This window comes from Nasonia vitripennis, chromosome 3 (assembly GCF_009193385.2).
Source record: "Nasonia vitripennis strain AsymCx chromosome 3, Nvit_psr_1.1, whole genome shotgun sequence".
NCBI classification, from domain to species: Eukaryota; Metazoa; Arthropoda; class Insecta; order Hymenoptera; family Pteromalidae; genus Nasonia; species Nasonia vitripennis.
The window spans coordinates 12,478,401-12,505,281 of NC_045759.1; the positions used below are offsets into that span (position 1 = coordinate 12,478,401).

Here is a 26,881-nt window from a genome sequence, read left to right on the forward strand (position 1 = left end):
GATGCGCGGGTGCGCGAAAAAAAAAGAAAAAAAGGCCACTGGACTCACTGGGTGCGCAGCGTGAACGCGGCCGAGGTTATGCTCGACGGAAGGTGGAGACCCTTGATGATTTCCTGCCAGAGCTTCTTGTTGATGACGTCGACGAGGCCGCCGCGCGCGATCACCAGGTTGTACAGCTCGTAGAGGTCGAGCACGGACTTGGCCATGATGGGCAGTCGGTTGATCGGCGTTCCTGAAACAGAGTCCACGCGTGCGTTAGTATATAGTTATAGCTGTGTGTCGGCCGCCATTCCCGCGCGCCCGGCTCCCCCGCCGTAGTGGGGGAACCGGCAATTTTGGGCTATCGAGACCGAGAGAGAGAGAGAGAGAGAGCGAGGCTTGGCCCCTCGGGCTTTATTATTGGCCCCGCAATTACTGCCCGCGTCACGTGCATGCGGCCAGGGGTATGTAAAGACCGGCCGAGCGATAAGAGGCGGAAAATGGCGGACGCTCGATACATCATGCGCGCTTAGTTAGGGTTAGGCGCTGCGTTTTTTCCGAGCCGCTTTTCCCCGCCATACACCGATATACGCGAGGGATGGCCGGCAGTTTGCAGGCTCACTTTTTCGCGGAGACAATTACGCGTTTGCATTGAAATTTCGAGCCGCGCTGCATCGGAGTATAAGAGCCGGGCGAATCGCGGCGCGGAGGACAGCGGCGAGCCGTCGAAGAGACAGAGGGGGAGCGGCGGATGCGATTACGACTTTTCTCGGTAGGGCGTCCAATCAGCAGTTATTTTTATAATGGCTCGAGCCCGCTCTCTCTCTCTCTCTCTCTCGCTCACACAATATATAATAACGTGAGCGATTTGACTCGCGACGCCCTTTGCTCCTCCGAATATCGAGATTGCAGTATTGCACCGCGCGCGCGCGAGCAAAAAGGAGGAAATGATTTTCTCTCCTCAAGGCTGCGCCGCGCGCGCGCGCGCAATAAACTCGGCGTTTCATTGAGCAAACAGCGCGCTGGGAGCTGGCATGCGAGCGCCGGCCCCATTAGCCAGTCAACGTTAATCCCGCGATGCTCGGCCGCGCGCGCAATTACATCACGTACGAGGTACGCGGGGCTTGCACGTAATAACAACAATTACGCGATAAATCGGGCAGAGCGCGCATCGCGTATCGAGCGCCGCGCATCTTCTCTCCGCCGCCGAGCGAGATGAGGAACGACGTCGTATAAACTCTCTCTCTCTCTCTCTCTCGCGCGCGCGCGCGCATGGGTGGAGCCGCACAATGTAGGACGGGGTAATTGGTATAGGAAACAAAACGCTGCATTTTACGGCTTATTGTGACAGGAGGCTGGATGCACATTTTTTCCTCATCTCCGGCCGCCAGAGGTTTTCGGAGCCGAGAGTTATCGCGTCAGCGTAAATCACCGGCCGATCTGCGCGCATATAATAACGAAAACGAGTGCAGCGAGGGGCAGAGAAAAAAGGAGGATGAAAAACGCGACTCTTTTTATAATCTCGCCCCGAGAGAGAGTGTGAGAGAGAGAGAGAGGGGGGGGGGCGAGCTGCGCGTAAAACACCTAAAATGCGCCGACGCGCAGAGGTGTGTCCGATCTAATATACACGCCGGCCGAGGCCTTTATTAAGCCAGCGCAGCACGGAAAAGGAGACGAGGGAGCCGCAACTTAATGCTTAGGCGGCTTTTGGCGCGAGCGCGAAACGACTTTTCCCAGAATCTCGCGTGACGGCCATGGAATATCTATCGAACACACACGAGGCCGCGCGCGCCGCATTTACGACCGCCGCCGAGGAACGATCCTGCATGCGCGCCGAGATATGATTTCGCGCGCCGACGATTTGCCGTACTTTTTTCCTCCCTCAAGGATTATTACTGCGCTCTGTGTATGCGCGCGTCCGTTTACGGCATAATTGAGAAATCGCTTCGATATTTTTTCTTCTCACGCGGAGTATACACATCGCGAATGATTCGTGCCAGGCCGCGCTCGCTCTCCTATTGGCCTTCGTGATCTCAGCCGCTTTAACGATATTCTCCCGCACCCCCGCGCATGCACGATATCTCCATTCTCGCCCGTTTCTTTCCAATTTCCTTGCGCTTTTATGGGCCGTCGAGGGCGCGCGGCTATGAAATATCATTTTCGCGAAGCAAGTTAACCGTTCGCAAAAGTCTCTCATTCCGTGCTCCAATAGCGCTCCGGACGGAATTCGTCGCAATCAATGCTCGCGTTTCTCTTGACGCATATTCATACTCGGCAGCGAGACGAGCAGTCGTCGGGGTTAAAAGAGCGAAATTGGCATCTGGGGGTGGAGTCCGCGCATGAAATACACGCGACGTTTACTGCCCGCGCCGCGGAGGCGGCGAGAGGAGGACGAGGAACGGCTGCGGCGCGGGAGAGAGAGGATTTATCGAGCCGCGTTCCCGATCGCGCTCGGCCGTTGCAACATTGTTCGATATTCTCGCGCGCGCTCAAAGCTTTTCGACGCCCGCCGCCGAAATAGACATCTGCAGCTCGTCTCTCAGAGAGACAAAGCCGACGAGGGCCGCGAGGCTTCTAATCTCGTTAGGATTTCGCGGAAATATTCAAGTAATTTACGATCGTCGCGAAGCCTCGTACATCGCACAATGAGGAATTCCGAGGCGCGTCGTTTTACGAGGGGAGGAACACACCAAGTGCCGAGGCGACAAGTGCGAGCGCGCGCACACACGCACACATAGTAGGCTCTGATATTATAGGCGGATTCGCGACAAAGAAGAATCGAGCTCTCGCTCTCCATAAAAGTCGTGGGCAGCGACGCCTCCCGCGAAATTCACGACCTCGCGCGCACGCTGGATTAATTTTGACTGCGTCGTTAAAAGAGTTCGCGATCGAACGAGACGGGGATCATTACGGCCGCGGCGCGATAAACAGCCATAAACCTGAGATACGCGCAGCTTTTATCCTGCCGGGTGGCGGGGAAAGGCCGCGGAGAGGATGAAACGCCGCCCAAGTTTTATTGGCCTTCCGTGACTTTGTAAGCGGCTGTTTGATTATCTCTCGCCGAATGTAGAGGTTGGCGCTTCTCTATTCTGCGCCTGATAGATTCACGATCGCGTATATATATTGGCCATTTTATTCGACGATGCAGCCACTCGGACGCGCGCGATGGTCCGAAACTTTGTCTGCCGTTTTACGACTCCTCCATATAATCGGGCATAAAACTCTATTAATTTTTTCATATATATGCAGCGTCGTAATTCACGTTAATCTGTCGCTTCCCGGTACCGAATTAGTATCGAATCTTCGCGGCATCGAAATCTCTCCTCGCGCGTGCGCGGAGAGGGGGGCTGAATAAAAGGCCACTTGTTGCGTCGGCTCGATGATCGCATCTCCTGTTTGTATAGCCTCCTACGCGGGGACGCCCTTTCTCTCTCTCTCTCTCTCTCTCTCTCTCTCTCTCTCTCTCTCTCTCGCGCACTTGTGGCGCATTAGCAGTGGGACACTTTTTCTCTTTCGGGATCTCAATAAATCAGATTCGATCAATCCGCGCTCTCTATGTGTTTGTTTTCGAGAGGAAGAGGGCGCGGCACTGTCTGGGTGGTCCCACTGCAATACTGAGCGACGATACGCGAGAGAGCATTTTTATCGAGTCCAAACCGACAAGTAGATCGGGAAGCTGCGCAGCCATAAAACGAGGCCGATGAAGCAAGCAGGCTCTAAACACCTCCGTGCCGTATAACTTTCCCGACACTCACTAAAGCCGCCCGGACTCGAGTAAATAAATAAATATAAACTCGTTCTCTCGCGTCGAGAATCATCATCGAGCCCGTCCCGTCTATAAAATAAAGTCCGCCAGACTTGTAAAACTTTTCCTCCGCCGCCGAGGCAGTAAATTACCGAAAGTCGCGCGCGAGCGGCTTGTAAAACAAGTTATAAAGCGCGGGACTTTAAAAGCCGCTTCTATAAGGGATACGCGCGTCCGGGAATTCCTTTGAGCCGGCTACCACATGCGCGCGCTGTGTGATGTGCGGCGGCGAGACACGTGCTGCGCGGCGCGGAGACACTCGTTTATTCGATTTTTCATAATGCGCGGACGATAAAGGTGCAGTGCTCGCTCTTTGATACCGCAGGTTTTACGAGCTCGAGCGTCGGCTTTGTTCGATCGTCGTTTTACATGGCGCGCGCGGGCGAAAAAAAGCGCTCTTAAAGCGCAGACGGCGGAGTACTTGCCAACAATGTGGCGAAGCTTTGATGTGACGCGGAGCGCAGCTTTACGCCCGCGCTGTGGTGCGGCGAGCAGCTCGAGCAGCTCGAGCCGAAAGCCGCGAGTGCTTATATATCGGGATCGGTTGCATCGCGGAGATAAGAAGAAAGTCGAGTCATTCATCAGCGCGGGGGAAATTTGTCAAAGCGCAAAAAAGGGGCGCGCTCGCACGTCTCTCAGCACTCGTAATCGGCCCGCACCGAAATTCACTCAATCTTCCCGGGGCGCACATAACTTCTGGCAAACGATCGCGAGCGCGCGCGGGCGAACTAAAGTAAATACATAGATCTTCCGGGGCTCTCTACTCAGTCTCTACTCTCTAGCGCAGCTCTGCGGTGGCCCGAGCGGCAGTCTTCTTCTTGCGCGCGGAGTAGGGAGAGAGAGAGAGAGAGAGAGAGAGAAAACCAAGCAACAAGCGCTCGCGGCTGCCAGCGGCGGCGGCCGCCGAAAGACGGATGGGAAAGCGCTCCGCGAGGAGACAAATTCGAAAGCCCTGATGGGACATTTGTTCGCAGCAGCTACCGCATCGGCGGCCCGCGCCGCGATTCGATTCGACGCATAGACTCGCGAAAAGTACGGAGGACCCCCGGGGCGACGCGGGCGGCCGCAGTGAAATATTAATAAGCGAATTAGCCCAGACAGGGCGAGAGAGAGAGAGAGAGAGAGAGAGAGAGAGAGAGAGAGGAGAGAGCCGTCGGCGGCCCCGCTCGTAATTCACTCTTCCCACGCCGCGCTCGCTCGGCGGCTCTTTATCTCGCGCGCGGGCGCTCTCGATTATTCATGCGCGCGCCCCCCGTTTTTCCGCCTAGTTTCGCAGAAGACAGTCAAGTTCAATCGGTCATTGCCTGCGCGAGGAGAAAAAATTAATTACGCCCGAAAACGGCTCCTGCTTGTTAGCGCGCCTCGAATTTCCCGGGGCTATAAATCTAGCCGGGGAAAGCGAAAAAGCTCGCGCGAGCCGAGCGATTAATCCAGACCCTGACTGACACTCGGCGCGCAATAGCAGCTAAGGTGATCCCGGCAAGTAAATGCTAAACTGGAGCAGAGCGAGAGAGCAGCCGAGAATTCGACAATTACGTCACTCGCGCCCCCTGACTGATGATCCTTCTTTCGCCCGTGCTTGTTTTTCCAGCGCGGCGGCGGGCCGAACTTGCAGACGTCATTCTGCTAAATGCTCCTGCAGCGCCAGAGAGAGAGAGAGAGAGAGTACGTGTCTGGAATTGCGCCTCGACTCGGGGGGCTGCAGCGGCCCACCCCCCGGCTGTTTTGCAAATAGTTGCAGCGCGAGCGCGACGCGATGAGGGATGGAATTCGGCGAATGGATCATTTGTCTGCGCGTCGATTTTATTTAAAGCGTGACAGGCCGATTCTCCGCTCTCGGCTCGGCTGCATAGCAGTCCCCCTCGAAAATTGCACCTGCCGCGCTTAATATGAAATCGCGCGGCGAGCCGAGATGAAAATTGGCCCGAGCACGCGAATCCCGGCGGGAGATCCGCCGGACAGCGCGACATGGCTACCGCATGTGTGTAATTGCCCCCGGTGCCCGGCAGCGACGCGCCCGCGATGCGAGGGAGAGCTACCGTGCGCATTGTATCGCGTTCTAGGGCTATGCTAATTCTTTGCTTTGAAGGCACAGCTCCCTGGCTCCGCATTTTTCTATGATTGATTCGCCCGAGAACGAGTTGCTAAAGTAGCCGCACGCATTCCTCGACTAGCTCGAAAAAAAACGACAACGGCGCGGTCATTTCCATAATTTTTCAGCCGGCTCTCGGCACACACACACACACACACACACACACACAAAACATTTTCAATCCGCCCGGCGGTCTGATTTCTCTCGAACGCGCGCAACTGCGGTAGCCGCAGTCTACTTAGCGGCCATTATCTTTTATTTCCGCCTGTATTACACGCGAGCTGTACTCGACAACTCCTTCCTTATGGGACTTCCTCCGGTGCCGTAGGAACATTTGTGATTGTTTTTTCTCCTCGTCGGCTTTACTCGAGTCTCGAGCGACTCGCTCCCCTTCATTCGGACTTTACTTTTACTTTTACGCGGCGGCGCGACTATGAATCTCGAGTTATTTGAATAATCTTTTGTCAGTGCGTGCGCGCGTGCATGGGAAATCGTTGCGCGCCGACAGCAATAAAAGATGCTCGTTTTTCACGTCGATATCTGCCCGTTTACCGGAGTCTGCAAATGCCTCCGGCGGCGAAGCGAATGGGGGGAATGAAATTTAAATTCCACCGCTCGCCGTTACAAAACGGCTCGCCAGTTTCAGTTTCGTTATGCAATTGGTGCTGCAGCGGCGGCGCATCGGCAAGAATCGACCGGAAGATGAAAAAAAATAAAAGCACTTCTTCCCCAAACTGCTGATTCGGGGCTCATTGACGAGTCGATCGTAAAACGGCGGGTCTGCCTCGCCGCTTCTCGGAAGATCCGAGGGGAAAGCGAGAGATATTCGGCCGGGACGCCCCCGCTGAGGATATAACCCGGGGATTGTAACGGACCGCTCATCGGAAGGATTGCGAGCGATTTCACGCTCCGAGTTTGAAAACGCGGCCCGAAAGTTTCCAGTTATAAAAATCGTCGCAAATTACGTACCGCTCGCGCGATAAATCAAAGCGAGAGGCTCGCGTCGCGCGCAAACATGTCGAAAACCGAGTGCGCCCAATTAATCGCAAGATTTAATGCGCCGTCTGATGGAAGCGGGAGAGCAGAGCAGACGCGCGAGACCACCGCTGAGTTATACGACGGCGGCGAGCGCGTATACGCCTGTGACGCAACGCGCTCATAAAGTGTATTCCTAGATCCTCTGTGCGCCTGCGATTCGAGATGCGACCCCTTTGATGCGCTCGCGAGACGAGTTTAAGGGCCGCGCGGGAGCTGTTGGCTTTTTCAATCGAGCCCGCGCCGCTCTCTTTGTACGTGCCTTTTTCGCGACGCGAGAGACCTTGATGCACTCGGCAATTATCGCGCGGGGCTTTTTTCTCCGATCCACACCTTCTCGCGCTTTATTGCCCGGCGATTTGCGCTTTGTTTTATAAGAAAATTGCAGAGTCGGTGCGCTATAAATTTTGCATTCGAATGAAATAAGGGCGACACGTCAATTGTTCGCGGCAAAATATACGTACACTGCGCTCGGTGTGCAGCGTACGTGACCGCGGCGCAAAATATGCGCACATAACGCGAGAAAAATCAGACTTTTCAGCTCCTTTGTTCCATGTCGCTAGCGCGTGATGGAAAATAATTTTACCGTGCGTATCGCGCGACGATTGCATTGTGCGACACGTGTGCCGATTTTCTACGTGTGTTTGTTGTGCGCGATAAGGCTGCTTGCAAATTCATCCCGGCTCCTCTTTCGCGCGCAATTTGAAAGGCGACTTGACGAAACGAACTCTGTCATCAGGCGCGAAGTGTCGAAAATTGAGCCCACTTTTCCTCCATTTTCGATAATTGCGGATAACGATAGAGTGCATTGCACCGTATAAATACGCGCGCGGCTGTTTTATGGAAAAAGCACGCGCGCGCTCGATTGTAAGCGGACGTGTTATTGGCGCGTTCGCGACACGCTCGCGAATGTACGCTCGGCCTTTTTTCGCTTTTTTCGCCGAGACAAACAACGCCATATAACAGCATGCGAATCCACAGCGTCGAATTTATGCCCGATAGAGTCGATTATCCGCGCGGCTAATGACATAATCGAATTATCCCTCGATCCATCCATCTCTCTGCTTTCTCCCGCGGCAGCTCACAATATTGCCAGGCGCAGAAAAACAAAAGCAGCGGGACTGGAAGAGGCTCGCGCGCGCCAGCGGATTTGCATATTAAACGGCTCGAGATTTATAACCGCAGAGCTCGAAAGGAGGCTCTCTCTCTCTCTCTCTCTCACCCTCCCGCTCGCCGCGGAGGTGCTAGCAGCTGCATGAACGATAAATAAGTGCTGAACGCGGCCGCTCGTCCTTTTGCCGTATTATTTTATTTCGATCGAGTTCCATCTCGCCGAGCGCTCGTTTTGCTCTCTCTCTCTCTCTCTCTCTCTCTCTCTCTCTCTCTCTCTCTCTCTCTCTCTCGTCTCCGCGCGCAATATTCGCCGGCTTGGTAATCGCGTAATTGAATCGTAATTCGAGTAGGCGGCTTTTCTTGGATTTTGGAGCGAGCCGCGTAATTAATCGACGCCGAGCGTGACAGGTGCTTCTCTCACGGCACGTATTATAAATTGAAAAGGAAGTGCGCGTCAGGGAGAAGGAGGATTGAAAATTTCCAAATCGAGCGCGAGCACACAATCGGGTAAGAGTTGCCCTCTCTAAAAATACTGCGTGGATCGACGCGGAAATCCAATTTGACGAGGTTCGACTGGGCGCGCGGGGGGGGGGGGGGAAGTGGCCTGCGGCATCCACGTCGTCGACGCGCCATAGACGTCGGTCGACTACCGGAAACCGAGAGGCGCGGGGCCTCTAATTATAAACATGGCGACTCCTCCATCAATCAACCGCTTGAAGATGCGACGTCTCTCTCTCTCTCTCTTTCTCGCTCTCTCCGCTCTCTATCTCGCGCCCCCGTGACACGCGTGTCCGAGAGCGAGATGTGCTATTATTGTAACGCGAAGAGGGAGAGAGGAAAGACGGCGGCGGCGGTGGCCGCGCAGCAATAATTAGAGAGAATTGGATCGCGGATTATGTTTCGCTCGGCCACCGGCCGCAGTCTACGGCAAATCGAGGACTCTCTCATTGTTGACCGCTGCAGTGCAGGAAATACGCAAATGTACTAGCACCGCGGCGGCCGAGCTATTTTCCTCGAAACTCGCGCTTCCCGGCTTGCCCCATTCCACTTGTCTCTTTTTCCGCCGCGCTCTCATTTATTTATAAAGAAACGTCAAAAACTTGACGAATCATTCGTTTACTCAACGCGCCGCCGCCGAGGCAGAAGAAGCGGGAGAAAGACGAGAGGAGCGAGAGAGAAAAGAGCCTCGATCGTCTTTATATTTATCTTTGCTCGAAAAGTCGAAGGAACCGGATTTCATGGCTTTTTGAAGTCGAGCCGCGGCTGGCCCGAAATACGATAATATTTGATGAAATCCCGATTCTAATTGCGTTGTCTTAGCGTTGGGCAACTATTTGATTTCCATCTTCCGACTTCTCCCACGATTACATGTCTATATTAATGTTATAGCCCAGCGGCGCGATTGAAACAAATCGTCGAATATCATTTAGCAGCTCCGCGTCGGAGAAACAATATTCCCCGCGCGGGAATAATATTTTGCATATTTCCTCGATTCCTCACGAGCCCGACCTCTGAACCTCTGAGTGATGAACGGTTCCCGGAGCAGGCGAGATATTTATTTGAAATTCGCGGCAGCGGCGCATTATTTATGGGGCTAGTGCGAGCAGCGCGCGCAGTCTTATTGAAACTCGATACACTCGCGCGCACAGTCTAATTGATGCAGCCGGCTTATCCGCGCGGCTGCCGACGCGTTTGACGAATGCCTTGAATTGTCGCATTGACAACGTCCCGGCGAGAGATCGAGAGTGCCATGTATGCGTGATGATATTAAGCGACAAGATGTGGCGAGTCCAGTTTACAAATAAGTACAGTTAACAAAAACTGGCTACCTTCCTAACGCGAGATTCGCAGAACCCACGCAAGACCGTGATGCCTTGCCGATTGGCGACGAGGATTACCAGCGAATATTCGTCAAGGAAGCTGCGGCAAGCGACCAGCTGCGGAGTTTCGACAATACGAACGAGCACTACGCCATTTTGGGGAAAAGCACAACAACGAAACCGACGCGCGACGGACCGACATTTTCTCTCCAACGGTTAGATCTCGATCAGCGAAACCAAATCAGATCCGGGCAAGAGCACGAGGCTAACGTACGTTGAATGAAGCTTACCACCTTAAAAAACCAAATAACAGGAGATAATCGACGAGCTGATAAAAAGAGGGTTCGAGGTAGAAGGCACCAGCTCCAGAGACACACTACACTCACACTGGTACGAGTTGAGATCGGTCGAGACGTCGACAACGCAAAAACAGGGGTGGTCAAGGAAGCAGCAACAGCAACGGAAAACTACTCCGGACATAAAAAGAGCGCATCTCCTGCGCACACTGCGACGAGGACACGTATAAGTTATTCAAGAATCTCTGCGTGCCCGCGAACCCGGCAGAGAAATCATACGACGATTTGGCGAAGCTTCTTAAGGGGAACACTTGAAACCCATACCATCAGAGGTGATGGAGCGCTGCACATTCAATAGGACTAAACAAGAGTCGGATGAAACTGACCGATCTCACGTTCGATACAGCGTTGAAAGAGGCCACAGCGAGAGAAAACGCTATGAAAATCGCGGCAAGTGTAATGAAGACTCTGGCTAACAAAAATTATAAATTAGACAATCAGAAGGACAAACCCAATGTACGACGAGATCAAGGCCACAAAGACGCATACGAAGGGCGACAAACACAGGTCATCCTACAAAGGAGTGCAGATATCGAGGCCTGACCTGCAATTTCGGCAAGATAAAGGGACATATGGAGGGAGCCTGCATCAGGAAGCAGAAATCAGCAAACAAATTCCTTCTCAGCAACGGCGACGAGCAACAGGTACCGCGAATGCTCAACTTAATTACACGAAGAATAGATCAGTAGCAGGTCCCATGTATATTAATGTACGCATCGATTCGGGCACACATTATACAGTAATGTCGGAAGGTTTTGTAGAAAAGAACTTTAGAAATCTCAAGGTTACTAAAGCGCATATAAACTTACTCGGGTATGAAGATGTATAGAATATAAATAGAATGGAGCCACGGGGCCAATTAAAAGACATTAAACGTATCGCTGAATAACATGACAAAAAGAATGAATTGCTTAGTTTTGAAAAGTGAAAAAGTTCCACTAATCGGCCGACAATGGCTTTCAGAATTCGGGCTTTGGCCGTTGAAAATTCAAGGAAAACCCGACATTACTGTATCAGGGCAAAACCTGATGTTAAATATAAACACGAACAACGTCGGAGAGCGAATCTTAGCAGAATTCGAAGAATTATTCAGCGACACGCCAGGCTTATATATATATATATATATATATATATATATATATATATATATATATATATACATAATCGTCATGAAATAACGTTACACGTTCACCCAGGTACTGAGTCTGTGGCACTTGGAGCAACACATGTAGCTTTCGCGTTTAGAAAAAGCTGATCACGTAGAAAGAGTAGATGCAAGCGAGTGGGTGACGCCATTTCAAAATAACTTTGAACCACCACTTAATAATAACTAAGAGATCGTTTCCGCGAATTAACGACATATTCGAAGTATTACAGGGCGGACCTAAGTACTCTCAATTAGATTTGCCTCGCGCTTACATGCAAATACCAGTAGCAGAAGAATCGCGAAAATATCTGACTATCACAACGCATGCGGGCTTATTCAGATATACAAAATTGCCGGAAGGTACATCACGGTTGCTCCAAGTAAATTCCAAACAATAATAGAGGAATGTATACAAGGCATTTCAAATACAAAGTCAATATATTTGTCACGGGTAAATTTAAGAGAAGTATGTAAACGATTAATAGAACGCGGCTTACGATTAAACCGACATAAATGTGATTTTATGAAAGATAAAATTGAGGTTTTAGGTTTCGTTATTGATAAGGAAGGGTCACATAAGTCTATAAGTCGAAAGTAAAAGCAATGTTCGAGGCACCGCGGCCTACAGACCTGGCTACCTTCCTAACACGAGATTCGCAGATACCTTGCAGAGAGTAAACGGCCGCGAATGAGAGACGCACGTGCGCGCTTCCGCGAGGCCCGCATGCCGCGCACCGGAGGACATCTGCGCGCGTGAGAATTGCGCAAGGCGCGCTCGATAAGGAGGATGTGAACCGAACTTATTTCCGCCGGCATCGCGTCGCGCTCGCTATGCTAATTCGCTGCCTCGGCTAATTGACGAATGATTAAAAGCCGTATAACGTAATGCTGCGCCTGTGTGCTTTGAAAGGCATTTCTTGTTCCGCGCGCGGCGAATAGAAAGCCAGCGGCGCGGGACGCATTTTAAGCATTACACCGACGGGATCGCTCGGGAGGAATCCAGGTGTGATAAGCACGTGCGGCGGTGGCGGCGGCGGCGGCGGCGGCGAGTTTTATTGTCCGCTTGTCGCGCGGGCTCGCCGGACGGTAAGTCGCTGTTGCACGTCGAGAATAGGGGAATAAAATGTCAAGTACTCACCTCGCTTCTGCATGAAGCTGAACAGGTCATCGAGGAACTCCTTCCTCTTGGGGTCGTCGTTTATTTCGTACAACTGCAACAGAATGAGCGAAAGCCGAGTTAGCGTCGTCGTATCGAGTGGTGGCAATGAAAAACGGAAGAGAGAAAATTAGTGCGCTCATAGCGACAACAGGGAGATTAGTCGGGGCCCCGATTATTAATGATAGCGTTTAACGCTTAACCTGCCCCCCTGCTCGACTGCTCGCGAGCCGAGCCGAGTCGAGTGGAGAAAAGGGAGCAGAGGGAGCAGAGAGCTGCGCCTCGGGCGTGTAGCTAAGCCGTTGTATTATCATATTTGTTATACCTCATGCGCACGCTCTGCGCCGCGCGTCTAATTGCTTTTATAATGCCGAGATACCTGACCCCGGCCCACGCCTCGACTCTGTGCGCTCGTGGACGTTACGCGCAATGACGCCATCGTCCATCGCCGAGGAATATTTTCGGGCGCCGAATGAGGGAAAAAAAAATTGTATGCGGAGCGCCTCCCACCTTCGCTCAATCAGCGGCGCTCGGTATACACTAATGCGCTTTAAACCGCCGGCGCCTCCAGTCCCTCGACGCTCCGAATAATTATCGCTCGAATCGATCAGAGCTAGCGGGCAATTAGCCGGACTCGCTCGGATCGCTGCTTTTCATAAATGCACACACGCCTCGGACCTTTCCCGGCGCTCGTTAAGTCGCGCGCGGAATCGGACTGCCTTTTTTCCGCGCAGAAATCTCCCTCTCTCAGCCGAATGCAAGCAGTGCTCCATTAAGGCGAGCTGCTGCTATTGATTGCGGAGCACAAAAGCAGAGCCAGAGAGGTGACTCCGCCCCTTCTTTTGTTTTATCCACACGCGCGCACTTGCTCTCCTGCGAGCCTGCGAGAGAGCTGAATAAAGGCCCGCATATCGCGGACGGAAGAATGCGAGGCTCTCTCTCAGAGAGAGAGAGAGAGAGAGAGAGAGAGAGAGAGAGAGGGAGAGAGAGAGAGAAAATCTAAAAGAAGGAGCTGGCGAACGTGCTCCCGCGCCGTTAAACAACTGGCCAGCCGGATGATATTCGCTGCGGCGCTTATTACTCGTCGTCGTTCCGCGTTCCTTCCCAGCTTGGCTCACGCGCGCGAAAAAGTGCGGCTCTTATCGCTCGCGCTCGAGTGCAATCGTAAATATGCAAAGCAGCGCGGCAGCGGCGCTTGAATTGATATTTTCAGGCAAAATCGCGCGGATAATAAGCGTTAAAAACGTTCCCTCCTTCCGCGCGCCGGCAGATCGCTCTTGATAAGTCCCCGCGTGCGCTTTCTTTTCCATTGCGCGCGGCCAATGCGTATGCAAATCGCGGAATTCCGTGAAAGTCCTGCCTGGGATTACATGCGAATCGCTGGCTTTCTGTTATTTTCCGCGGCCGTGCGGGGGCTCCAAGTGTATATACGCAGTGATAGAGCAGAAAAAAGAAGTGCCCTTTACGAGTGCGCGCAATAATTATCGATGCGCGCTCTTTTGCAGGCTCCTATCTCAATCTAGCGCGCAGCCGGTCTGCGCCCGTCGCTCGCTCAGCTCTTCCGGCTGATAACGAGTGCCGATAGCGCGCGTCGCAAATTGCAGCGTCCCGGGAGATCTCGCGCGGCCGATAGCGCGCCTGCGCGCGGATAGGCTTTTCATTGCTGCCGCCGGGCAAAATGGTGGCTGCCCGAGGAGCCACACCGGCTCTATACAGTATACAGCGCGGATCGCTTTGATTTTCTCCCCTCTCGTAGGCGCGATGAACCCCCGAAAGCGCGCATATGTCGAGCGAAAGCCGCAGGAATCTCCGCGCCCGCGCGGCCTGAGAACGCTCGCTCGGCCGCAAAAAACCTGCCGAAAATACAATGTACCGGCCCGGGGCAGCCAGCGCGCAATTACCGGCGAATTTCGCGAGAAGAGGGTCAGAAAGTGGAGAAAGGATACTTCCGGCGGCGGCTGCGATTTTACCTTATACATTTTACGAGCGGAAGCACAATGCACGCGCGCATCTGCAGAGGTTCGATAGTAAGGTAGGGGCACCGCGCTCGCGGAGTTCAGCGACACGGGCAGCGCTAGCTTTGCATATTATCGCGGCCGAGCGCAGCCCGCGGCGACGATTCCATAAAAGTATCATTCGGCCTCTCCGCAGCCGAGAGTATTATCGTCTCCGGGGCAAACAAGCGCGGCTCGTAAAGCCCGGCTTTATCGGCGGCTGCAGCGACGGGGAGGAGGACGAGCCGCGAGGACGACGCGGGCAACAACTCGGTGAATTACAGCACGACGACAAGCGCGCCGCAACATCTTTGGCCATAGCTCGGAAATCACTCGTCCCATTCGCCGAGTGCACATTGGCCGCGCAGCCAACCGCAGGGCCCTTTTGCCCACACACGCTCCCTCGCTCGCTCGCGCGCATAAAACGCCGCGCACTGCACACATACACGTCGTATAAACTGCGGCGCAGAGCAGCAGCAGCAGCAGCTCGAGAGAGAGAGAGAGAGAGAGAGAGAGAGAGAGAGAGAGAGAGAGAGAGAGCGAACAGTGGGGATATCAAGATCCTGCGCGGGGTTATACGAGCGCCATAATAGCGGCCCGCGTTATACCGCCATTACGTACAGCGAGCGCGCGCGGCATTAAAGATCGCGAGCCCCGCGTAATTATCATCATTATGCGCGCTCGAGCCTCTCCGAGCGTGCTTCATGCTCACTACCACACGGCTTCTCTGACCTCGTGGGATTTTTTTTTAATTTTCGACTTTTTTCGCCCTCCTTTTAATGCCCGAGCGCGATTCCATTTCCTCCCCGCGGGAGATAATGCGGCGTTGTTGCGCTCGCGCATGCAAATTTTATCCCCGCCCGTATACGGCCCGCCGGCGTGTTTGCGCACTCGCTGCCTCGATCCCGCGCTTGCTGCACTGCGCTGTGCCCGCGAGCTATCGATCGCATCGCCCGCAGTGCGGGAGTGGCCCTTTGTCCGAAAGCTCTCGCGTGCAGCTTCCGTGGTGGTTTTCGGCCGTAATGCCAGTGCTTCGAGCAGTTTATCGGGACTTTTCCCCCCGAGCTCGGCTCCTCTTAAACACCGCTTTCGTCGCAGTCGTCGAGCGGAATCGCTCGTCTTTACGGCTTATAGCGAGGTAAAGGCTTGCAAACAGTCGCCTAAACATCCTCGGGCTATATAATATCACGCGAAACCGCTTAAAATAAATAGGCCGGAGCCCGAGAAAACGATCGGCCTGCTGCTGGGAGCGTAAAACTACCTGCGCCGGCGCAGCAGCAAAGGCAGCAAAAAAACGGAGGCATTAACCCTTTCTTGCGCAATTCGATCATTCAGTCTCACCAGCGGCCTATACTCGGTTTTCATTCATCTCATCGACTGCCACTGAACGGCAAAAACGGCCGTCCTCGAGAAGGCTATAAAAGAGCCCAAAACCATTCGCTCGCTCTTCCCCCATCGCGTGCAGCGGCGTTATAGCAATCCTTCTTCGCGGCCCAGCGGAGGATTCGATTCGAGAGCGATAATTGCGAGTCCGCAAAGAACAATGCCGGCTTTCTTCCCGCAGCCGTGGAGGCGGCGGCGGCGACGACGATGCAGCCGGCGCGCTCAAATCAATCGGATGTATCGAGCGCGGATAAGCCGCTCGAGAGCTAATCCCAGATGAGGTCGCCAGATACGACGACGCGGAATTGTCCGGGGATTTCTCTCGGGCTGAGCCGCCGTCTGTGCGCTTTTCTGCTTCTTTCGTGTTACACCGACCGCAGGCCGGATTTCCAGCGACTAGACGCGGGAATATTAAGTCCCTCCCGCTCCGATATTATGGCTAATCCGGCGGCCTAAAACACGAGCCCGCGCGTCCGCCTCGTTTGCGGGCAATGAAAAGCAAGATTGAGATTTCGATTAGAAATATCGCGGCGTAATTGATGCCACGACAAATCCGGCAGTCTACGAGCGGCGGGGCATTCCGGCCTTTCGGAGTAGGTGCAATAAACGCGGCGGCTTGTAATATGCGATCCGCGCGCGCGGACGACTTTGTACGCGGCGAGCGGGTACAAAGTGCGCTCGCCGCTCGCCGAGGTGTAACAAGGACATGCGTTATTGCCTCCGCAAAACGAGCCTGGCGTCGCGCCAACTGCAGCCAACGCGCGCTGAGCGCGAGATGCGCCGGGCAATATTTTGATTATCGCGCGAAATCACGTTGCTTCGGCTCTTGGCCGCTGTTTGTTGATCGGATTTTTGCCCTCCGAAAATATACAAGCAATTAACGGCGCCGTCTCTAATAAACTCGTTGCACGCGAGAGAGAGAGAGAGAGAGAGAGAGAGAGAGAGACAGCGTTCGGTGCAATAAAATTTTATGCGCGGCTTTTAGCAAACGTCAAAAAGTTATGGGCCATTAGGCTAATTGAAACGCCAGCGGCTGCATACAGGCGCACACAATGTAAGGCGCGCGCATTTCGGAAAACTTTGCGCGCGAACAACACGGCGGGGAAAAAACCGATCGAAAATAGCCCGCGGTTCATCCGCGCTCCCGCCAGTGGGATAATTAAGTCGAGATTAAGAGACAAGAGTCCGCGCAAACGAGCTGTCGAGCCCGAATCGCCTGCTGCTACGAGAATATAATGCCGCCGCCGCCGAGAAGCGAGAAGCGAGAGCCGAGAAGCAAAAGGACCGAGGAGAGGTTTATACACTCCGAAACGAGACGACGATGCGACATGACAAATCGAATCTAGGCGTCGTCGGGGCATTCCGCGAGCGACGACTCGCTGCGCCGCGGCCTTTATATCTAACGGCCATACCGGCGTTCGCGGAACGCGCTATTTTCGAGGCTTCCCTGCCGGGAGGGGGCAATCAAATTTTTGGCTGCGCGGGTGTCGTCGCCCTCGACACGCTTTCGCCCGGCATTGTGTGCTTGCAAGCTCTCTCGAAATTTGGCAAAGTTCATTTTTTTATAGCCCCGACAAAATCCCTATATCCGAGAGAGAGATAGATAAATAGATAGATAGGGCTTTATTCGCACTATGGCAAAATAATACATACATAATAAATACATAACTTACAAACTTATAAAGTAGAAAATGACAATGATTTCTGACGAATACTGAAATGCGAATATTGCTAATACTGGTAGAATACATTATACCAATAAACTTAAAATGAGGTATATCACAGATTGCGGTAAGATCGCATACAAATAAAATATATCACAAAACAATATTTTTGGTTTTGACTAGCCCTATAGAGAATTTATGCGATATCAGCTCGCGTCACAGTCGAATAAAACTTTTGGTGTGGCCACTATTGGCCAGCTGTCGCATAGATAAATACTTATGGCTAAGGATCAGAGCTCGCGCTTAGTAAATAATTCAGCCAGGTAACTGGGCTCTCGCATATTAACAATTTTATGCATGAGAAGGGCTGTGAAGTATAGCCCAGTTGTCTCCGATAGGCAGACATGTAGTCTCAGTCTTTGTAGTCTCGTCCGTTGTTCGTTTGTCGCGTCTAGTGCTTGAACTAAAGTTTCGACCAGCCTTTTGCGAAGCGTCTCGAATAAAATTAATTAAATTAAAGCTTAGCTGGAAATATTGAATCACACGCGCCACCATCAGCAAAAGTGCGCACTATCCTTGCGTACAGCGCGGTAGGTGAGCACGAGAGCGGCTTGTATTACCCCCGGTACACGCTCAATCTCTTTCAATTAGCACGTTTCCAAAAATACCCCGCTAACTCGTTCTCTCCCCGCCTCCGCCTCTCTCTCTCTCTCTCTCTCTCTCTCTCTCTCTCTCTCTCTCTCTCTCTCTCTCTCTCTCTCTCTCTCTCCATCTCGTTTTCTTTCTACAGCGTCAGCTCTCGGACTCGTGTGTTTACCTCTTCTTTTACGCGGCCCGCGCGAAATAACGGCCTCGGCGAGAGAGCCAGCCGGGCTGCAGCGGGGATACTAATTGATCAGCAGCCGCGTCTGCCGCCGCCGCCGCTTTCTAGGCTTATTTCCTCATGAATAAAACTGCGCGCGAGCGCGCGTGATTAGTTTCTTTTTCACGCGGCCATTTAGTGCGCGCCGTGACTGTGCTCGGCTGCCTGGATTGACTAATGCGCGCGCTGAGTAATTTTTTTCACGAGTACACGGCTGACTCATGGAACATCGCGCACGGCGTAATATTATACATTCGACGGAATATTCGACGAGGCGGGCTTATCTTATCGATAGAGAGGCCTCTTTCAATTCGAGCACGAGGCGTAAATCCCCACAAATTCGAAAAACACGCGTAGTTACAATAATAACATTACGCATTCGCGAATATGGGAGTACCGGTCTGCGGGCGCGCGGTAGAATTAGCTTATCGCAGCGCCGCGCTTATCGGCTAATTTTCAATTTTATATGCGCGTGCTTTTCCAAACTTTCTACGTGTCGTGTACATGCGACGCGCGATTCTTCGAGCGCGCCTTCATGACCTTTCGAGAATGCGATAATTTGCGAAGGTAATATCGCGCGCTTTCTCTCCGCGGCGTGGAAAGGCGAGCTCTCGAGAGCAAATCGCCTACTTTATAACGTGTGTCTATAATTCACTCGCGCGCGCGTTTGTGTGTGTGTGTGTGTGTGTGTGTATGTGTTCCGGCGCGCGCCGGGAGATCGATCCCCAAGTGCTTTCTCCCGCTGCTAGACGCTGCGCAGCCGATAATTGACGGCTGTTAGAGCCGGCTCTCATTCGATACACACCGCAGAGCAGTGGACCCTCTCATCGCACACAAAGCTCTTTCGTCCACACACTACTCACGTCTGCGCACAGACAAGTTGGACTCTTTTCGGTACGTACCTGTAGCAGACGAGAGGTCCCCGAGGGATTAGCAAAAAGCGAAAATCAATCAGCGCGATCGCAGTCGAGTCGGCGATGCAAATCCCGCTCGTAAAATTTTCAATTTTCGCGCGCGCTCGCGAGAAAAGAAGAGCCGCCGCCGCCGCCGCCGCCGCCGCCGCCGCGTATTATAATGCCGCCGCCTTGCGCCGAAGGGAGAACAATGAAGGTTCCGCAGCGGAGAGGCGCTCACTCTACTGCGACCGACTTCAATCTAAGTTCATTCTATTGTTGTCGTTATTTTCTTCTGCGCGCTTCCACGAGGGCTTTCCGGTTTTGAGCTGCCCGATAGCGGCTGTTTTGCGCGGTTCCGTTGCGCCGAGTTTCTCGGTATTGAGAGACGTTTTTCGCGCACGAGGCTCCGCGGACTTATCGATTAGCGATCAAATGATGCGAGAGATGAAATTACACTCGCGCAAATTAATATCCACACCTTCTCGGCGCAGCGCTGAGCGATCGTCGTCGATTCCTCAGCTCGCGAACGAAATGATAATTAATGAAATGAAGAGGGACTCGGCGGCGCGAATTAAAAAGGAGAAAAGGAAGGCGAGGAGCGGCGGGCCCGAGGGAGAGGGGCATTATTCATCTCGCGAGAGAGAGCTGGCTCGATAAATCGACGCCGCGCTCGCGCGCGAAATAAAACGAGCTTTTATTCCGCTCGATCGAATTACTCACATCTCTCGCGCGCGCATACAACGGCCCGTTGGCGAGCTGATGGAATATAAAATTATCGTCGAAGGAGAGAGAGTTTGTTAGCGATCGAGAGATTCATTCAGTTCTCACATTTATCATGATGCACAGGGCGATCGAGCAGTCTGGATTTTGCGCACCTTTTGTACGGCTGGCTTGCGCGCACTTATTCGAATCAAATGTCCCGATGCTCTTCTCAGTTCTCGGCTCTCGCTCTGCGCTCGTACCTGCTCGGCCGCTCGATCGTAATAAATCAAGGCATAAATAACCGCGAGAGGTTTATCTCGCGCGCGCTCGCGACGAGATGCAATCGAATCTCGCGCAGCTATAAACTATTATGCTCTACGTCCGAGTTTCTCTCTCTCTCTCTCTCTCTCTCTCTCTCTTGTATGCTCGCTCGGGTATTAATGTCCCGTGCCTGCAGCGGAGGGGGAAAAATCATTTTCGAGCGCGACGATGATTGTAAATTAGCCGATGTATTTTGAATACAGCGCGCGGGGCCGTAACTCAGGCGCTCGTTTGATTCATCGTCGGCGAGATATCTTGATACACACATTACCGCGACGCGATGTGCAAAAATTGCCTGTCGGCTATACGCGAGCTCGGCGAGGCTTCTTCTGCAGGCTCTTCGGAAGCGGCAGACAAAGGGCGCAGACGCGCGAGCCAGCGCGCTTCCCACGCGAGCTATGTGGATAGCAGCCAGCGAAAAAAGGAGCGATTCGCAGTCACTTGTGCGCAGCGCTCCCACGCGTTATCCGCACAGCGACGTCATTGTCTCCCTCGGACTCTACGGCCGCATGCAGTCGCTCGGCGCGCATCGATCGGTGAAATCGGCTGCAGAGGGAGAGAGAAGGAAAAAGGCCGGAGCGAGCCCGAGGCATCTCCTCCCTTATTAACGAGGAAGCGAAACAAGTCGCACCCGCGCGCTAATCGAGCGCGCACACACACGTCGTCGGCGGTTCATCGTTTCGCTCGGCTGTTTGCTCGATCCCCGCCGAGCGGCGAGACCGGTGAGGCGAGGCTCCTTCCACGAATCGCGGGCGCGCGCGCGCGCGCTCGGGATGGGAAGACTCGCGCTGTTTGCGCGCTTAATCAAGCCCGGTGCAGCGCGCGCCTCGAGATTCCTGCGAAGCTGCGCGGCACACCGGGTACCGGCGCCGGCCGCGATCTTGGCTCAAAAATCCGATTTCGATAAAATTGGCCGCAGGCGAGTCGGGAGACTGCGCGAGAGACCGAGGCGAAGCGGGAAAAAGAGAAAGAGAGAAGAGCGGCAGCAGGCAGTTAGCGCGTGTTTACACGACAGCGTTATGTAGCCGAGAAACTCTCGCAGGCAGCCGCGGCGGGGGAACGTTTCTATTTGTCCGGGCAGCCCCCCCCCTCCCCCCCTCTCTCTTATCTCTTTCAGCTCTCGGTCGAATCCGTGATTCTCTGCGCACACACGCGCGCGCGTTAATTTTTTTCTACGCGGGAAAATAGCGTTTCGGACCGCACGTACGCGTGAACGCTCGAGAGATCCGCATCACACATGAGCGGCAAAGCGGCCTTAACGACTCGCGCGCCCTTAGATACGCAAACGAGCCACGAGTTCATCTGCCGAACCCTTCGATAATGACCCTCCGCGTCCGAGCGAGAGAAGATTGATATTTAAATGCGCGCGCGACGACCAATTACCCAGGAGCGCACGGCCGACTAGTCGCTCGTTCTCTCTTTCAACCCTATATACACGTGTTTTTTCCGCTCTTTTTTGAGCAGGACGCGACGTATAATGCACGAGATTTTCTATTGTGCAGGCTCTCGGATTTGAATAGCGATTGACATGATGATGAGCCCTTGGATACATCCTTTGACGCGCGCGCCATATTTGAATTTCAAAACGCGCGACAATGCGCTCTCGATATTACCATAACTCTATTTTTCCGAGTATTTTGCATACGCGGCGCGCGATTATAATGCACGAGTGGTCGACGAGGCGCAAAGTTCGAGTATTTCAATTGCACGTCTGCGCGCGATCTCGCAATTACTCTATTGCGAGTGCAGGTAACTATTTATTTAATTCCAGAAGCGATTTCGCCCGTTAAGACATGCAATGAAAGCAATTGCAATTGCGCTGTACCGTATTAATAAAGAAACGCCGGGCTCCCGCGTACTTGCGGACTATTAGTATTACGGAGGAAGAGGAGAACCGCTTGCACCCGCTTGCACCCGCTTGCACCCGCTTGCACCCTAACCTATCAAACTCGCCGTGGGAATGCACGCGCAGTGTGCGTACAGTTGCGCAGATCCGTGGGGGCATTTTTCGAATCGATAATGCGGCTCCGCTGTGGCGAAGAAATCGCGTAACGGATATCGCGTTCGGCACGCGATACCATCGCGCATGCATAGCTGCTATCTCGCGCCGGCTCTCCCGCGGGCTCTACTAAATATGCATCGCTCGGAAACTGCGCGCGTGTGGAGTTGGCCCGAAGCCGAGCCAAAATGTTCCCGAGAAATTCTCGGCGGTTCGCTGTACTTATGCAAGCGGCGCGCGATAAAACTAGAATTAGACCGGCAGCGTGTAATTGCAGAGCGCGCCAGCGCCCGAGGCGAATCGCCTCTCGATTACCTCGCCATCGTCGGCGATAAGCTCGTTTTCGTCCCCACCGCCCTTGTTAGCGCGAGGACAGTCGCTTTGTCGCCCGTCGCGTCCACCACTCATCTCTGACACAGATTCGCGCGTTGATATCAGGCTCGGGGATCGCAATTTTTGGTGAGGCTCCAAGAGCGTCTTATAAGCGCGCGCGTATTATTTTTGGAGAGTAGTCGCGAGCGCGCGCTCGATTGTTATTTTCCAACGCGCACACATAGTCGCTCGATTCAATTTTCGGCAGCGCGGATCATCGGGTTATTTAAATCTCGCGCAGCCGTTAAGTCTCTCTCTCTCTCTCTCTCTCTCTCGCTGGCGCAGCGGCGGCGGCGGTATATCTCGAGCGATAAAACGCCTCGGAAATAATCGGCTTTACACTATCGCGCCCTTTTTTCCCGAGAGATTCCGATAAGCCGGAAAAAATTCGATAGCCGAGTCCGTTCGCGGCGTCGTGCATCGACAGTCTACGCTAGCGGTGTGCTCGCTGTTCTGCGATTAGATCTTGCGGAAGAATTCCGATGCGAAGCTCCGCCGAATAAACAAGGCCCTCTCCCTTGGCGGCGTCGGTCATCTCCGGAATCCCTATAAACGAGGCGCTTCCGAGCAGCTACGCATAGCAGGCCTTGGCACCCCGCTGAAAAGGAAGAGAGGGCTGCAGCCTTTGCGCGTCTCTCCTTCTCTCTCCTCCTCCCAGACGCGCACTTGCGAACGTGAACAAATGTACAGGCGGCCTTGAAGACGCTCGGGCGAGCGCGATGCAATTTGGCGGTATTAGGGAAATATCGAAGCCGTTCTCGGAAACGTCTTCTGGATTGAGAAATCGAGCAGGGAGACTCCTCGGACGCGTGTTTAACGTGCTGCCTGTCGTCCCGTCGTAATACACAAACATCTCAATTTTTCATGCAGGTTCGAAGAAGAGTCGCGCCTATCGACTCGGCTCTCTCGTATCGCTCGTTAAACAGTCATAATCCGGGAAATAAAAGGGAGTCTTTTAATAGACTCGTGCGCGCCGCGAGCAGCAGAAAAAGCGGCGAAATCTCGTACGAGCTGGCGCGCTTAACATATAAATGAGGCTGCGGCTCCGTAAAAATTTTTATAACGCGCGTCGGTTACGATCTCGTTTCTCGTTTCTCGTTTCTCGTTTCTTGCAGCCGCCGTTATTACTTTTTTCGGCTCCCCCGGGCCGAAAGCCGCCGCCTATTCTATTTCGGCCTTGTTGTGTTTCTCTGCATACCTATACATTACAGATACGCTGGCTTATCGCGGCTGAACTTGAATGGAAGCCTTTTATCGCCGGACGGTTCGATAAAATTACAAGTTTGACAAGTGCGATAAAGGCCACACTCGATATATCGAGATATCGAGAAGAAGACGGATGTAGTACAGACCTTGCTGAGCAAACTCATAGTCGAGTCGCCGAAGCCGGAGCTCTTGGCGCTCGAGCCGTTGACGCTTCCGCTCTTGTTGAGTCCCTCGTCGTCCCAGCTGTCGGAGGACTGGAACATCTTCTCCTGCACCGCTGGGTCCATTTGGAACATCTTGTACCGGGACCTTGGTTGCACTCAGTCTCGATCACAGGGCACTATACGGCTATACGACTACACACTGCACACGCGCGGCTGTTTCGTCCTCTGGGTACTGCGCGGCACGGCCACATCCGCGCGCGTCGTCTGCTCTTTCTCTCTCGGTGCGCCGTGTGCGGGAAAGGGTTGCCCGCGCGGCGGAGAACTCGCGGAGGATACGCGGAGGAAAGAGAAGAGAGAGAGAGAGAGAGAGAGAGAGAGAGAGAGAGAGAGGAAGGAAGGAAGGAAGAAGCGTTGCTGCGCGCGCGCTCGCCTCAGTCACCGGCGTGGTTTCTCGGAGCGTGCGTGCGTTATAGCATTGGCCGAGACCATTCGACACTGGCTTGTCCTTCTCGGCTCGGAATTCTTCGAGCCCCCGAGGGTTCGCCCGTCCTATCCTCCTCCTCCTTCTCCTCTCTCTCTCTCTCTCTCTCTCTCTCTCTCTCTCTCTCTCTCTCTCTCTCTCTCTCTCTCTCTCTCTCTCTAGTCTATCTCTCCTTCCTTCTTCTGCTCTCTCCGCATGGGGTAGAGAAAGAGAGAGACAGATCCCCACCAAGGGCACGATATCCCCCACCATGCGGCCGTCCTTTCCTCTCTCGCTCGTAGCCGCATAATGGTATACACTGTATACAGCACGGCAAATTTTCCCTCTAGACACGCCCGAAAAATTCGTAGGGAAATCGCACTGGCGCCCGCATTGGCTTTCGATTGTCCACCCCTCTGCCTGCCTTTCTCGAATCTCGGCGGCGGAATCTGCGCCGTTCGAGCCCCGGGGGGTCTCGCATCTATCGCGGTCCTCCTGCCAACGCAACGATCGCCGTTTGATTCACCAAACTGCCTGAGTCACGTTCGAAAATATACAAGCGTTGACGATCGATTCCCCCCTAGACTTCTTATTTATACGCTGGCATTACCGACAGCGGTAATAAGTCCGCAATTAAGGCAGTCTGTATACCTGTATCCGCATAGCCGGCTAATAGCATAACTTCCCGATTAAGGAACGAGCCTCATTAGCCCGGCCAGCGTCGCCGCCGCCGCCGCCGCCGCCGCCGCCGCCGCCGCTGCAAATGCAAATGCAAATTATCCCGTCTCTCGCATGGGTGGCGATTAGAATCCAGTTAGGGCGAACCGATGGCAAAGCCGATTACAATGCAGAATTGCTTGGAAAAAGGCAGCCCATGCGCAAATATTTTTCGATTTCCAGAGCTACGCACGGTCACGGGCTGCAGCGGAAGAGAGGCGCATCTTCGTTTCTCCCGCGGGATTAGAAACCTCTTGGTGTCCGGATTTATACCTGACGCGGGAATCCCTCAGCGCTTATATTCGTTCGTGCGCCCGTTCGTCGATGCTAACTTCGATATATCGGCACATTTCCTACCTTCCACTGCGCTCGCGCGGCCCGAGAATATAAATACAAACAAAAGTCCGCTCAACATCAACGAACATCTGTCAATAATAAAGTGGAGGAAGAAAAATAGTCGGCTGCGTCGAGTGAGCCGGGAGAGGGAGAAGAAGAGGACGGGAGAGAGAGAGAGAGAGAGTGCGGCAAGAAAATGGGCTTTAGTACGGTCAGGGTGCAATTAATCAAGCTCAAGGCTGGATAATAAGGGACAGACTAGAGCGCTCGAGCCTCGTATTAACCCCCCCCCCCCCATCTCTTTCTCTCGCTCTCCTTCGCCCTGCGCTCGCCGATTAGGAATGTAACCGCGGACTTTTGCCGGCCTGATAAGACGCTCGACGACGGCGCCCGCTGTATCAATAGCGATCCGCCACGACGTGTAAAGAAGGAGGTCAGAGTCAAATTATTTTTGCGAGTCTCGGATGCGCGCAGGTAAACAATGCCGGCGGTGCGCGGCCAATGAAAACAAGCGCAGAGGGTCCTGCCATTAGGCCGATTCATCCGTGACCGATGACTTTTTCCCGAGATTTTCGTCTATAAGGCCGTACCTATACCTATATACCCTCCCCCGCCGCCGTTATATTATATCGCAGCGGCACAAGTCTCGCTAATTTATGGAGAATAAACCGGGCTTGTTTACAAGTGCGTGCGAGTGCGCGGCGCGCATATCGGCTACTTAAAATTTCGCCCGGAGCGAGAGCGAGCCTGCGCGCAGCCCTTTGGAATGCCGCGTCTTTTTTCTCTCCTTTCGGCTCTTCATCTCGCGTCTCGCATCTCGTTCGATTCGCGAATGGCACTCATAACTTATGAATTTTAATGGCCGACTCGATGCGCGGCTCGATGAAATGTCCATTTCAAATTAAATTTAGCTAAGGTGCGAGTCCGATGCGTCGGTATTGATTAAACCGAATTTTTAGGCGGAGGAACGAGCGTCCTGCGACTTTCCTTCACTGCTGCGGCTTATCTGCGACGGCGCATCGTCGGCGCATCGTCGGCGGGCCATATAGCCGCTGACTTTCGATTTATTTGTGTGGCGGAAATTTTTACAGCGCACTTTTCTCCCATTCCTTTCGGCGACTCGAGCGTCGAAATTACAGCCGAGCGAAGGCGCGAGGGCATTCGACCGCGTCTATTAGGAAAATTGCTCACGTGTTTATAAATATTGAGCGGCTCTCGCTCGCTTCGGAGTCCAGCAGAGAGGGAGAGCTTGTATAGTAGTCGCGCGCGGCGTCGGCGTCGCGAGAACGCATCCTTCAATCG

The 26,881-nt window shown here is 53.5% G+C and overlaps 1 protein-coding gene across 2 annotated transcripts in view; it reads right to left on the reverse strand.

Moving 5' to 3' along the window:
• LOC100115281 (protein dead ringer) overlaps nt 1-26,881 on the reverse strand; it is an 82,968-nt gene that overhangs the window by 5,001 nt on the left and 51,086 nt on the right. For both annotated transcript variants that reach the window (XM_008216238.4, XM_016989654.3), the window contains exons 4-5: nt 12,486-12,558; nt 49-232 (exon numbers count right to left, since the gene is read on the reverse strand). In XM_008216238.4, the coding sequence (XP_008214460.1) occupies nt 49-232; nt 12,486-12,558 (257 nt within the window). The remainder of the gene's footprint in view (nt 1-48; nt 233-12,485; nt 12,559-26,881) is intronic.